The following is a 14,352-nucleotide window of genomic DNA, read 5'->3' as shown; positions in this document are numbered from 1 at the left end:
ATGTGGACATTACACTGGTGGACTCCAAGTAACAAATACCAAACTTCAAGATGGCAACTTTTGCTCCATTTCTGAATTCTCTGGTATTCAGAAAGTTTTACTGAATTTTTTTAATGCTATTGGAAATAAGTGTTTTTCTTTTGGAGTTTTTCCCCAGTGGTCATTGTGTAAGATGACCTTGTGAAAGTTCGAGTCTGTTGACTCAGAAAGTCTTAGCTTGAAAGATAGCAAAATATTCTGAAAAGTATTGAAATTTGTCATCAGCATTGCAAGAATAAGGTGATGAAAATCAAGAAATATTAAGCAGACAACTATTTTAAAATTGCATAACCTTTTAAATCAACAAATTTGAAATTACACGGCACATATAAAGAAGACAATCAAGTTTTGTTATAGAGATGTCCTGTACTCTCTGGACTAAATTCTATGATCTCTCAGATCTCCTTAATTATATATTCTTGATGCTTTTCATGGTGTTTAAATTTTAACATAAATAAAGAAAACCTACATGCTACTAATTACTCTGAATTTAAGTCATGCTAACTGAGGTTTAATACAAAAACTACCATGATGTTAACATTTATTACCTACAAAACACACCAAGACAAGAATGGCATTGAAAATACATACAGTAGAGGTTTTTGTGGCAAGTTTGTAGCAGCTTCTAATACAATATAGCAGCGTCTCTAAACTGAGCTCCTACAGAGGATATATCGTGCCTATGAGTGTTCTGAGTTCACCAGCAGATGAAATCCATTTTTCAGTAACACAAATACTGGCTTAATTTACAAAGATTTATGGATCAATTTCTTGCCTGTAGGCTGTGTATCACAATCCTGTATTGAGCTCCTTTCATGCCCTTAAGGGCAAGCTTAAGGAAAAACCTTTTGGATCATGTTTCCCTCCATGTTAATTTTTAAAATGATGTGCTTTCTTGCTGGCTTTAAACAAGGCTTGGAGATGGTAGCCAAAATATTTGCTGACTTCTTTTAATTGCTAATCCTTCAAACTTTTTCTACCAGGTGTACGGCCCACTACCAGCAAACTGTGATACTTGTGGTGGCCTGAAAAGGAACATTCTCACCTACACATCAGTTTAAAACTGATTTCTTAAAGCCAATACCTCTTATCATACTGCATTAAATATTTGCCCAACTATTCTAAGCTGCGTAATAAATAATAACCGTGTATTTCCCCTATAACCCTAGGAAGCTGGATTACAAATTACATTACTTCTAGTTTGTTATTCAGTAGAAACAAAGACATGGCATACATATTTTATTTTTCATACTTTCATGATTTTCTGATTTCCTGTTCACAAGTTACAACTGATGTCTTTTTAGCACAGTTACCACGGAAATTTCTGCTAAATACTAATAAAAGTGAAAGACAGATTGAACCGAGCTGGCATAATGTTTTTCTTTCCTTTTCTCTGAAAGAATCTGAGGTAATGAAAAAGCAAAAAAAGGGGCTAACACCCCATTCAAAAATTCAACTTATTAGATAAAAATATTTACCTGCAGTTATACTTCATGTTCTTTTTATATTTTAATAAGCTAATACATTTTAAAAAAAGCTTTAATAAAACACACTTTACATCATGAAAATGAGTCAAAAATATAAGTTTAAAATTCTGCAAATTAAAACTAAACCCAGAACTTAAAAAAATACATTGTATAATGTCCCTACTTGCAACTAAGCCCTAGCACAATAGTTTACAGACTTTCTAATTTCTATGTGTAATGTATTTTGTTTTGAAATTGAATAGATTTTCTGTGGACTGGCATTAAGTATACAGATAACTCTGGAATAGGAGAACCATATTCCCTGAATAAAAATTTAGTTGGTTCATAAGAAAGAATTTCTGTTCATATGCACTGAAAACATTCAGAAATATTTTTGAACTTTACAATTATATTTAATGATTTCTCTGAATGAGAACCTACTAATTTAAGATCAAAGGAACAGAAATAAATAGTAATTTAGCTCATGGCTTTTTTTTTTTTTTAGCTTATAGTCCTTGTAAGCCCATATTAAATCATATACTTAATTTATTCAGGAAAGATAGCAAAGGAAAAGCAATATTTACCCTCCACCATCCTCTCCATAATTAACATCTGTTAAACTTTGGAAGCCTAATCCACTGGTCAAGTTACACATGTTTTCACATGGAATGACAACTGTTTCAGCAGCGATAAATATTTATCCTGGTTCTATACAGGAGAATAAATTTCTGGTTTTATCAGCTGCATAAGTAGTAGACATGTGCTGTAGACTTAGGAGGGCTGTGCAAGTGAACATCACTTATCTGCATGAAGAAGTTGCTTCAAAAGGTGAATTTCATAAGAGAAGGAAAAATAAAGATATTTGCTACCTCTGATCTTCACTTGGCCTTAAATGAGCTGAGCCTGATTTTTTATAATTTCATATAATCTCTTTTGTATATCTATAGCTGTATCTATATATATATATATTATTTCATCAATAAAGTAATCAAATTTCAAAAAATTAATTAATTAAGCCAGTAATCTTTCTTTTGTAAACATTCCCAGAAGTTTCATTACTTGTTTGAGCACCAGGTAACACAAAATAAAAACCTTACTAAGACATGCACAACCAGTACCTTTGATTTTGGTCACCAGAACTTAAGAAATTGACATGCAGTAAAGTACAAAGAAGGAATTTAATTTGCTTCAGTGTCAATGTGTATGGATAGGAAATCTGAGAGAATTTTAATCATATTTGAGACTGGCATGTAAACATAATGCAATATACTGAATTACCATCTACATGAGAAACTTTGTGAAAACATTGGTACAGTGAGGAAAAAGGGTTCTGTATGAACAGTGAAAATCTTTCTCTTGATTGTAACTACAAGGAAAGAATATGTCTTCTGTTCTGATATGTTAAGCAGTAAAAGAGTTGTCTTAATCTTTTTAAGTCAGCCTTCAGGATATAAGCTATTTACAAGAGTGTTGAGAAGACTGAAGATTATCAGTACTGACAAGAGAATAACTCCATGAGTATTAGCATGTTGAGAGTACCAATAGAAATACTAAAAAAGTGTACCTGTTATCTACTACATGGTTAATTCATGGCAGAGTGGTGGGGCTGTGGTAGTGGTGTAAGGCATTGAGATGTCTTATTCTATGTATTTTCCATTTGTATATCAAGTACAAATACTAAGATTATAACTGCTATTTAACAGAGGTGAGGAGGTCAGAAGAAATGTGAACTGCTTATTTTGCCAAAAACCATTGCTAAAGTGTACACAGATTGGAAGTCCTGTGGTATTCCTACTCATTTACTTAAACATATGACAGCTAACATGATTTTTACCCTGCTTCAGAGGGCTCTTACTACTACAGTCTGGCATCATAATTTTTTACACAATGATGATGTGCCACAAAGAAAGAAAGGGACATGAAACAATTCAAACTTTCTGGATTTCCTACTGACACACAGATTTTTTATTGTTGAGGACATAAGTAAACTTGTTGCAGAGAGTAAATGTTATGCTCCCTGTTGCAAGTATTTTTAAGGCAACACAGAGATTTTTAATTTAAAAACATCATATGCATTTTTACAAGCAGCTGGTGTTTAAAGTATGTTTGTAAGCAAATTGCAGCTGATGTTTTCTCTGCTAATTTGGTACCAAGGGACAATCTTGAAAATTAGATCTACATATGACTAACAAAAATCTGTGGCACAATGTAATTAACTGAGCCAAGGTAGACCCTCAGAAAATGACACTAAACACAAGAGGTAAGTCTCAGAGCTCTTGTGTCATCATGTTTGCATTATGATTCATGCATCAGCCGGCTCCAGTGGAGCCTCTGGAAGCAGCTTCCATCCCTGCTGAGCAGGGGCACTGCGCTCTCTGCTGGGCACAGAGCAGGCACGGGCAGGAAGCAGAGGGGGGTTTTGGGAGGTGGTGGCCACCACAGCTGTGCCCATCCCAAGTCCCTCGTGTGAAGCTGTAGCTGCCATGCGTTAGCCCTGGAAGAGCTGGACCTCCTCCTGAAACACACGGGAGTGTCTCCCGAGCCCAGTCCCTCTGCACAGCCGCTGGGGGCTGCCTGACCTTTATATGCCCACAGCAAGTACTTTAGGTTAGAGACACCCCTGACCCTTTCAGTGTGAGTCTGACCTGAGGGCCTGATGAAGGCAGAGAGGCTTTTTAACCCCAAACCAGCACGAATCATTGCTGCCTTGGTCTGGCTACCAGGAAACATCAAATGCCCAGAGGCCTTGGTTTTCCCACCCTGGCCTGGCACATTTACACCAGCCAAAGGCAACAGCACTACTGGCACATCCCAAAAGCTAGCCCAGCACTTGTGAGGTGGGGAATAGGGCAGTGGAGGGGCAGGGTTCCCTCCCTCTTCCCAGACATGCATTTGCATGGCCAGTGACATCCTCAGGGCTGTTCTTCAGGCCATGGCCCTGACACTGCAGCTGGCTGAGGGCTGCAGAGGGCTGGTTTGAGTGCTGGACTGAGGTACTGTGAGGGCAGCTCTGAATGCAAAAAGCAGAACAAAATGAAACCTTAAGAGACAAAACCTCAGCTGCTGCTGAACCATCTCAATGGCCACTACAAAAATGTCTGTTCCATCATTTAAGTCCTGCAACTATTTGCCAGCAGGCTCACAGAGCCTAGCTGCTTTTATTTTGTGTTGGGAACATCAGCACTATGTTTTGACCTTTATCCTTAAGTTCCCATGGACTACTTCAGAGGAGAAACCATTCTGACAAGGTTATACTAAAAGTGAGCACCTCTGACAATTTGTACATCCTTAGGCAAAGACTCAAAATCCAGGAGTTGTCCGTCTCTCTAACTCCTCATCTTCTACTCCATATTTCAAATATATTAGAATGGGGATCTTTTCATCATGGCAAGTGTCTTCAAAAATCAAGCATCTATCACAGTAATGGCCTGGTCCATCCTTGCATTCAGGTAATGACATGTCAGCTACAGATGCCAGCCCCTCCTAAGCACGGTGGAGGCACCCTACAAGAAGTGACATAAGCATGCTGTGACTGTCAGATAATTTGCAAGTCGGCACCATTTAGCTCCTGCCAGAAGACATGTCAAGGTGACAGCACAGCTGTTGGGCTGTTGAGATGTTCACCAAACCTCCATAGGCAGGAACACTACGTCCAATCCCAGGCAAAGCTTTGTTTGCTGCTTCCTCCACACCTGCACTGATGGCTTCATAGGACAGCTTGCACCCACTGCTTGGGAGGGGTGACTTTGCTCTCCAGTTGTCACCATGAGGGCAGAAGGGGAGCAAAGGAATCGTCATGTTTAGGGCAGTTAATCACTCCTTGAAGAAGGCATCTGCATTTTTGCAGCACAACAGAGCTTTCATGAAAGGCTCCTGTGTATTTTTAAGTTTAACAAATGTGTTCATGTCCTACACAAATATGTTTGAAACGAATGTTGGAATCAGTAATGGAATTCAAGGTTTGGGTTTTGTTCTTCTGGTTGCAGATTTACTTTGATTCCCCATGACTGTAGCAACTAGATCTACAGCTACAGTTATTAGAGGAGAAGGGAATTCACTCTCTGTGAACACAGCAAAAGGAGCTCAGTGAATCCAGCTTCAGGCAGTGAGTGAGTCAAGAGCACCATCTCGTGGTTTTCCCTTTCCAGAACCGATTTCATTTTGAAAAATCTCTATACTACAGCATAATTTCCTCAAAAAGAAAGTCCTTGGCTTAGAGAGGTGGGAAAAGAATTCTCATTTAGAATCCTAATCTAGATTCCTTCTTAAAGTTTCCTTTTTAAAGTTTCTAAAGCGGGGGAGACTTTATATTTTAAGGCTAAATATACAGCATTTTTTGAGAGTGATCACTGACACAACTATGACTTAAACACTTTAAAAAAACAAAACAAAAAAAGCCCACCATTCAACATGCTAAAATTTTGCTTACTTGCAGTGAAAGCTTTAGCTAGGGAGAACATATCTGGCACATGTTGCAGTTTTGCCACACGTTAGAAATCAGGCTCTGAGGTGACCAGCTCGGCTAAGGTGCCAAAGAATCAAAAGAATTCTTTTGATTCTTCACAAAGGCTTCTGCTGGAGGATACATTAAACTGATAAGTGCATCCAAACTTGTCCCTGTTTATCCAAGTGACTCTATCATCACTATCAGGCACCTCTCTTCAGCTTTTCTCCTTGCTGTGATGAGAGCTGAAATTGCCTTTAATGACATAAAGCAGCTCCTTGGGTTTTTCAGGACAGCATCATAAGTACAAGAAAGAAAAGCTTAAAAATGCAGATATTAAATATTGATTTCAGAAAGTCCTAAATGCCTACGTTTGTCTGTCTCCCAGCTAGCATTAGTATGAAGGAATAATCTGTCTTCACAGTTGTTCAAGCTGGGGGAAACAGCTGCTAGACACAGCAATTTACATAGCAGAAGAACGTCCCACCCTTCCTCACCATGCAGAGCCATTGCTAGAGATAAGTAAGTCACTGGAAGAAATCTGTACTTGCACCAGGAGACTCTGGCAGCCTGCAGGTATTTATCACCCTCTGTAGATCTGAAAGGCGTATGCAGTGTGGGTAAGCAGCTTATCACATTCCTGCAAAGTCACTGGGGCTGCCAACTGCTGAGTTTGAAAGTGCTTTTTGACAACAGCTGCAGTACCTGAGGAGTACTGATCTCCATATGGCAATTGCCGCGCTCCTGCCCTGGTATGACTCACAGCGATTGCATATCAAAGGCAGGTCCGAGATAGCTCAGCAGGCATCCACAGCAATCTGCATCTACGACTTTCACACCTTCGGCACACAAATCACTCTCCTCAGTACTCCTTGGGGCACCTACTAGTAGTAACACCCATCATCCTCACCCTCTGAGGACCTGCTTTCTCCCTCAGCAGCAGATGCTAGCATGCCTGGGTGGGGACTGATTGTCCATCTTCTTTTTCTGCAGCTCACCATTCACTGTTTACGAGGAGATCAAACATCCTGCGACTTCTAGGAAGATGCATAGTTTTATTCAGGCTCCATGCTCAGTGTTATTGGGCAAGGTTTGAAATGCTGGACAGGGTTATAATAAAGAAATAGCTGTGCCACCCTAACAGATCCTACGCATCAAAAAATTGTAAGTGTTGATTACAGATCAAGGTCATGAAGATGTCACTCGCCTGTTGAAGGCTTCAATCTTGAATGTCTATTCGGATTAAAACTAAAGCTGGTAGGCAAGGATCTGAGAATCACATAAATCAAAAAGGGTTGGGCAAGTGAAAACAGCCACAATGGTTTGCAGCAGATCCATTACATTTTGGCCAAAGCTTCATTAAGAAAAATAATTTGACCTTTCCAACAAGATTTCAGGTATAAGGTAGTTGCTCCTTATCACTTAGAAGATAGTGAAAAACGTTTATTTCTCTCTAATCTGGAGGTAACAAGGAATTTTTCTCAAAATTCTTCATGAACAGATAAATTTCTATGGCTAAAAATGAAAAAAAAAAAGGAAGAAAAAGAGCAGCTCTTCTTTACTCAGTGTACAAATTGTACACAAATAGAAAGTGCATTTTTCCTTTAGAAAGCTCAAAAATATGAAAAGGTAAACTTGATTTACCACATTCAGTTTGAAAGCACTCAATTTTAATTCAAGATGTATCCTACAGTGCAACACCAGTCTAAGAGTGAATGCCTGTGCCATATTTCTTAAAACTTCTATAGGAAAAAATTTCTGTTCAGATCACATTATCTGCATTCTTCAGGACACAGGAATTTCAGTGGACACAGATGAAAATTTTAACAAATTTTTCTTGTAAGATTTCTTATCTGTGTGTGTGCTCAGCCTAAGACTTGCTGTGGTATCAAGATGGTATCATATGTATGTATCAATATGGTAATGTCTAAATACCAGAATAAAGGATAATAGGACTACAGATTCATAGAATGGTGTGGGTTGGAAGGGACCTTAAAGATGATCTAGCTTCAAGTCTCCTGCTGCAGACACTTTTCATTAGACCAGGTTGTTCAGAGCTCCATAAACACTTCCAAAGTTGGGCATCCAGTTTCTCTAGGAAACCTGTTTCAGTGTCTCACCACTCTAACAGTAAAGAATTTTTCCTAATACCTAATCTAATCTAAACCTACTTTCTCCTAACTTTGAAGGCATTCCCACTTGTCCTGTCACTACACATATTACAGTTCAAGAAGGGCTACAGTGCAGTGCTCCCAGTCTGTTTTTACTTACCTAAGAGGGAAAAAAACACCCCAGACAATTCTACAAAATTATTAGTCTTATATCTTGAAAGCTTGCCTTTCTTTACTGTGGGATCAGGAATATTTTGCTGACAGTGAGCTAGTTTGGCAACAGCAGCATAAATCCAGCCAAAAGAAAAATTTCCATTGAAATGAAAAGGAAGTGCTGGGACTATTGACACTATAAACAATTGCTGATAAGAGCCTTTAGGGAAGATGCAGGAATACAGCATGACAATGGATTCAGTACACTGTTTTGCACAAATCCAGGAGGACTTGCTCCTTGTTCAATCAACAATTTAAAGAAGCACATACTAGAAAACCTGCAAAAAGAGCATGAGAAGCACTTAGGATGATAAAGAGGAAGGCAGATTTACCAACCAAGTTGTTGAGAATAATCATTTATTTTCACATTTACAAGACAAATATGAATAATATTTACAAATATATACAAATATTAAAATTAGCTTGTGTAGTCAAAAAAAAGTCAAAGTATTTTTTAGCAGTATAGCCAACATACAGTACTTTTTTTTTGAACTTAGAAAAGGTTCAAGAAATGAAAGAAGAAATGAAGAGAAATTTCAGATTCACATAAGAGAAGCCATCAGAGAATATAGTATTATGAATGTCCACATTTTAAAATCAAAGGCAGAGCTTTGAAAAACCATAAAATATAGTCTCCCTTATATTTTCACATTAAAAGGGGCTTCACTCACCTCACTCAACAGCACTAGAAATGCTTTTAAAACCTTTCTGAGCAGGATGATTAAATAGTAGGAATAAAGATGATTGAATAGTAGTACAGAGGAATAACAGAATTAACCATTTTATGTATATGGAAAAACAGAAAGCATTCTCTTTGCAGATGACTAAAAAAAAACTTTTATGGGACATTTGCCAATTTGTATTGGGGGAATGGATCACAATCTCTTTAGATTCTGTTTGCTTTTCTTAGTCCCAGGAAGCGGCCCTGGTGTGGAGCTGTGTTTCACTGGTTTGCTGCTCACACAGTCACTGGAGCTGTGGTAGCTGCACATGCACTTGGTGCAGAAGTCAAAGCCACAGCTTTCACGATTGCATGTTGCTCTTTGGAGGTAGGAGTCATACTTGGCAGGTGAGCCACAGCGATGGCAGGCTTTAAGGCTTTCAGTGTTCTTCAAGTTCCTGGCAGCCTGTTGGCAAAAGCACACGCAGAAAATCATGAGTGGAGGGTAAATACACTCTCCAAACACTTCATGATATTATCTTAGTGCCACAAAACATATTATAACGCCTCCTAATGTACCCCTTAAAAACAGCCACAGCTTCAAGGAGACAAACTAAAAACTAGCCTAATTCTTGTTGCATCAAATTCTGATGGAGCTCAGAACAGGAATAATCAGGATGTAATTGCAGGTATTTTGAACTGGAATAGAGGTAGCCAATTAAAAATTCTTAAAATTTAAAAGTTAAAGGACAGGCTAAATCAAGAGCAGCAAGGATAATGGCCTTCCTGAATCTTCCAAACCTCATTCAAGGATGGTGATGTAGTTGTGTATAGATGCAGATATTAGGAATTGAATTTTAAGACTGCTACTGAACAGTTGTTCTTTTACATTCCTAATGCTACAAAGTCTTATATAGTAGTATTATACCATCTTGATTAAACTTTCCAGTGACCTTTCATCTTCTCTTATTGCATAAATTTGCAAAATAAGACTTGAGCATAAAGCCTTTTTCTAGTTAGAAAAATATTTGGTTTAGTAACAAGCAATAACTTTCAATAAGCATTTTTAAAAGTCTTATAAGATACAGATGCAGGTCTACATTGCAAGTAGGTGGGAAAAAAAACAGCTTAAGAAAGGTAAAGGGGAAACAGGTTATTGGCAGTTTTTGACAAATGTGTGACACACTATAAATAAATATTTAAAGTAATTTTAATGCCAGACTCACAAAATACTCCACAGAATGATTAAAAGAAATATGCATTGCTAATTTTTTTAAAAATTGAAACTAAGAACTATTAAGTTTTTTTCTTTTTTTTCCTAATTGTCCATCAGTTTTGAAGCAAAGTTGACAGTTTTTGTGATATTGCTTATCTGGAAAATATGTGATTCATTATAAACCCATGGAAAATAACAGGAAATTACTAAATTTCTTCATACGTGAGGAGACAAAATTTAAGCAAAAAAAATTCACTAAGTGAAATTCTTAAGGAAAAAAAAAGGATGTCGGACATCCCAGTATGTCAATATTCTCTCCACTTAGCTTCTGACATTGTCTTAAAATAGGCACACTAAGCAAAAGCTGGCAGCCATATTAATAACAATTACAAACACTTGAAACTGGAGATGCTACTTTCAAAAATATGCTTTACAAGGTGATTGTTTGCCAGACAGCATGAGAGAAATTAAAGATCAGTGGAAATCACCACTTACCTCAGAAAACTCTGTGAGCCTGCTGTGATTCCTAGATGCTTTGGATTTGGTGCTTTTTTTGTTCGAGTGTTTTGGTGGGGTTGCTTTCTGAATGGAAGCTAAGGACACTCTGTAGAGAACGTACTCTCTTGTTGCAGCATGCTCTGGTGCCTTAGTGACATTCTAATGAAAAGAACAACAAAGACTTAAATTTGGGAAGAGAGCTTACCTGATACAGAGTTCTTTGTTTAATAGAAGTCATTAAGTAAGTTTAGATTCTTCCTCCTGGTTTCCAGTAATAAAGCATCACACCAAGGAGTGCTACTGATTTTACCATAGCTTTCACAGTTACTTCTGTTATAAATGCATAGAACAGCTCCCTAGTTCCTGGTCAAAACCCAGCCATCTTCTCTTATGTAATCCTACTTTTAAAGTAACAGTTAATTAGGCAGAGAATGTAACCTATTCATCATTTTAAAGCAAAAATCAGTACTTCCAATTCTTTATAGTGAACAGGAATGCTTGAGGCTTTCTTTGTGAAAAATAAGCTCCGCCCACCAGTTTTCCAAGTTTCCAGTTAAACAAAAAAGCATACAATAGCATGCAAGAAATCAAGCTTTATGGGATGAATACTCAGTACAAATGTTTCACCCCGACAGCACTGTAAAATACTACATAAAATTTAAATTGTTAACAGCCTTATCCTGTGGCAGATCCTAAGCCTTTGTTGGTTCTGTCTCTCCATCTCTCAAGAAGGAAAAAAGCTTAGTTTTAAGAGTCCTGACTTGATAAAACACTAGTCTAGTGTGGATGGATCAATTATTTTTATTTCACAGGACAGAGGCATTAAGAATAGCTCATAGTGCAAAAAGATTTTCAATTTTTCATAGCAGGCGTGGTGGACTTCAGAGAATCCTGCTATAAACAAAGACCCTGATTCACAGAGCCACTGCAGTGATTTATCTCAGTCTTCCTCCCTTCTGGATCAGTGGGGATGCTGAAGCAAGCAAGTCCCTGCTGGGAGACTCTAGGGCTTGCCCAGTGGGCTGTGCTGGCAATGACTCTCTCCTTCCTGCCTTTCTCTGTAACACAGGACTTGTGGAAGCTCTTAAAAACATCTGCATCTCTCCTTGGGTCGCCTTCTCAGTCAACCTTCCTCGGGGTCCCCAAAGCCCCTGAGGTAACTAGCAATGCTTGAGGCAAGGCATCCTAACAGGACAAAAAAAACCCAAAAACAAACAAAACCACACTCCAGGGACAGTTTTCAATCTAAGAAACTTATCTGTCATCTCTTAAGCTTAGGAGGAGACCTCAAATAGCAGAAAAATACTGATGGTTCAGTGCAGGGACTTACAGAAAGGTTTTTCACAGCTCTGCTATAGATTTGGAAAATCCATTTATCTTCTTGTAGAATCTTCTGCCATGTTGTGCTGACTTTGGCAAAACTGCAACAACAATACAAACACATCAGTTGCCTCCTAGGAAAGGGATTTATTAAGTAGCAAGAACAACCTTTTTCTTTTACGTAAACATAAAATATGTTCACAGTTGTAGTCTTTAATTTGCCTTTTAGGGAAAAGACACATTCTCCATATGTATCACAGCTTACATTGTCAGTTCATATTTTAATATATTAACACATAATACTAAACATTGAGTAAATGTCACATGCCCCATGTCTAAAACATTAAGGCATGTGATTAGGTTTTTTCCTTTCTAGTGAAATACAATGACATGAACATACTTACTTTACTAAATCCATCTCGCTGAGATGTCTTAAAATGTTTGCTAATATATGCTTCAGGTTCTTTTGGAAGAGTTCAGCAAGAATGTCTATTCTATCCAGACCCATTTTCTTTCCAATTAAGTTACAAAGTTCAAATTTTCCCCTAGAAACAATTCTATCTACAGCAGCCCAAGACTTGAGATTTCTTTTACCACTTTTCTTCAAAGTTGAGCAAACCACTTCTTCATAATGGATTACTGGCAACAGTGTCTTCTTTGAAAACTGTTCTTGTTTTTGGTTCTTCATAAGACAAATCTTTGGTGTACCACAGAGATTCCCAGCCAAAGGTAAACTATCCTCATGTTCTATTGCATCAGCATAGTGAGTGCTTAACATAGAGGAATAACCACTGTCCTCATTAAGTTTACTACCTTCCATTGCCTCCATTTCACAGATGATACCTTCATCAAGTCTCTGGATTACTTGGTTGTTTTCTTTGTTATGTATGGGTCTTTCTGCATCTTCAATATCTAGATTTCTGGTGGCTGCATGGAATGAGTCACTAAGGAGTATTTTCTGATGTTCTTCTGCACAGCTTTTACAAAAGCCTTCCTCATAATTCAAGGGGCAGGATTTTTCCAGTCTTGTTTTCTCCACAGCACATTTCAATGGTGCAAACCCAGCACGAAGAGAATCAAAATCACGTTTCATTTTGCAAGAGCGGTTAAGGTTCGATTTCATTTTGTTGCTTGTATTCTGCAAGGTACAACAAGGGCAGAATGAAAACACAGCATAAACTAGATCACAAATTCTTTATCCTATAAAGACTCTACCATGCTTCCCTTCTGACTCACCCTTTTTATCTGACTCACCCTTTAGTATCTAAAATACAACTAATGGAACTAAGGATTTGAACAGCCACTGATTATACCTATGTAAGATCTTCCCAAAAACTAGTTTTATGCTGCATGTAACTAGGGAGAGAAAACCGACTGAGTGATTTACTTGGCCACCATTTCACCAACATAGATGAGACACACCAGTGCTTCCACTTTCTACCATAAAGGTAGCAACACAGTCAAGACACTTGAGGTCCCTGCAAGGGACACCAGTGGCAGAGGGTCCTTGAGCGACTGCAGGCCTGTGCAGGCCAGAGAAGCCTGAAGTTTGCATTCAAGACCAGAAGCAATGCTGCTGCTGCAGCCAGATATCTGGCATTTTTGAGAAGGGAGGAGGCTGGGGGGCACAGGAAAGGCTTGAGTGCTCACATGTGTGAGTAAAATACAAAGGAAGCAGCCATACCTAAACAATGGTCAGTGAAACAAAGGTTTGAGCATGATTTAAAGAGGATGGGAGGTCGATAGATATCATAAGAGAATTGATACGCCTTTTTCTTGCCCTGGTCCATTCCCCTCCCCCGCGAAATGTGGTGCTATCTATATTAACAATTGCGGGGGGATGGGCGGGAGCTGAAGGGGAGAAGGAGGTCATCTCTCCCCAGTTAAATCTAAAGGGAAAATAAATTTCAGCATGCTTTGCAATCCGTAGGAAATAGAAGATCCCCGATTTGAGTAAGCATTTTAAAGAATTTAAGCACTTCCAGCAGTTTTGTAAAGAATAACGAGAAAAATGTGTTTTGTGAATGACTTAGAGAAAAAGTTCCCTCTTTGTACCTACGTTTGGTGTGAGAAAGGTGCAAAGAGGCTTATGGCTTTGTATCGTGTGAGTTGGGGAAGAAATGCAAGCCCTCCCTAAGCCTCCCCCTCCTCCCCTTCCCTTCCCCCCGTCCATGCGAACGACCAGAGAGGCTTTTGGGCTGAAATCCTGATGATTTGGAAAATGTTCCAAAATCACATTTCGGTGCACTAGGGCCTGCCCCGACCCCCGGAGGAGCGGGCTCAGCCGCGGGGCCCCGCGGCACTGTCAGGCTTCTCCCGCCCCGCTCTCAAGATGGCCCGGCCGGGTCGGAGCAGGTAGACCGGGTTCCGGCTTCGCCGTGCCC

At 38.8% G+C, this 14,352-nt stretch overlaps 1 protein-coding gene across 1 annotated transcript; it reads right to left on the bottom strand.

Annotated features, from left to right (window-relative positions):
- Positions 1-9,148: 9,148 nt before the first annotated feature.
- Positions 9,149-13,100, bottom strand: FBXO5 (F-box protein 5). Its single transcript, XM_066545717.1, has 4 exons — positions 12,373-13,100; positions 11,979-12,069; positions 10,646-10,807; positions 9,149-9,400 (listed from the first exon to the last, which is right to left on the bottom strand). The coding sequence occupies exons 1-4, from the start codon at positions 13,089-13,091 to the stop codon at positions 9,149-9,151; spliced, it is 1,224 nt and encodes a 407-aa protein (XP_066401814.1). The 5' UTR covers positions 13,092-13,100.
- Positions 13,101-14,352: the final 1,252 nt, after the last annotated feature.

Source organism: Molothrus aeneus, chromosome 3, assembly GCF_037042795.1.
Source record: "Molothrus aeneus isolate 106 chromosome 3, BPBGC_Maene_1.0, whole genome shotgun sequence".
Classification (NCBI taxonomy): Eukaryota; Metazoa; Chordata; class Aves; order Passeriformes; family Icteridae; genus Molothrus; species Molothrus aeneus.
The sequence above is the reverse complement of the archived record's forward strand: the minus strand, read 5'-3'. Positions and strand labels throughout refer to the sequence as shown.

Bases quoted from the DNA above. Each gene is read 5' to 3' on its own strand.
- FBXO5 (XM_066545717.1), bottom strand. From the start codon at position 13,091: ATGAAATCGAACCTTAACCGCTCTTGCAAAATGAAACGTGATTTTGAT. The intron at 10,808-11,978 runs GTAAGTCCCTGC...TCTTTTCATTAG, and splicing joins GAGCTGTGAAAAACCTTTCT to AATGTCACTAAGGCACCAGA. The intron at 9,401-10,645 runs GTAAGTGGTGAT...TTTTGCCAACAG, and splicing joins GGCTCACAGAGTTTTCTGAG to GCTGCCAGGAACTTGAAGAA.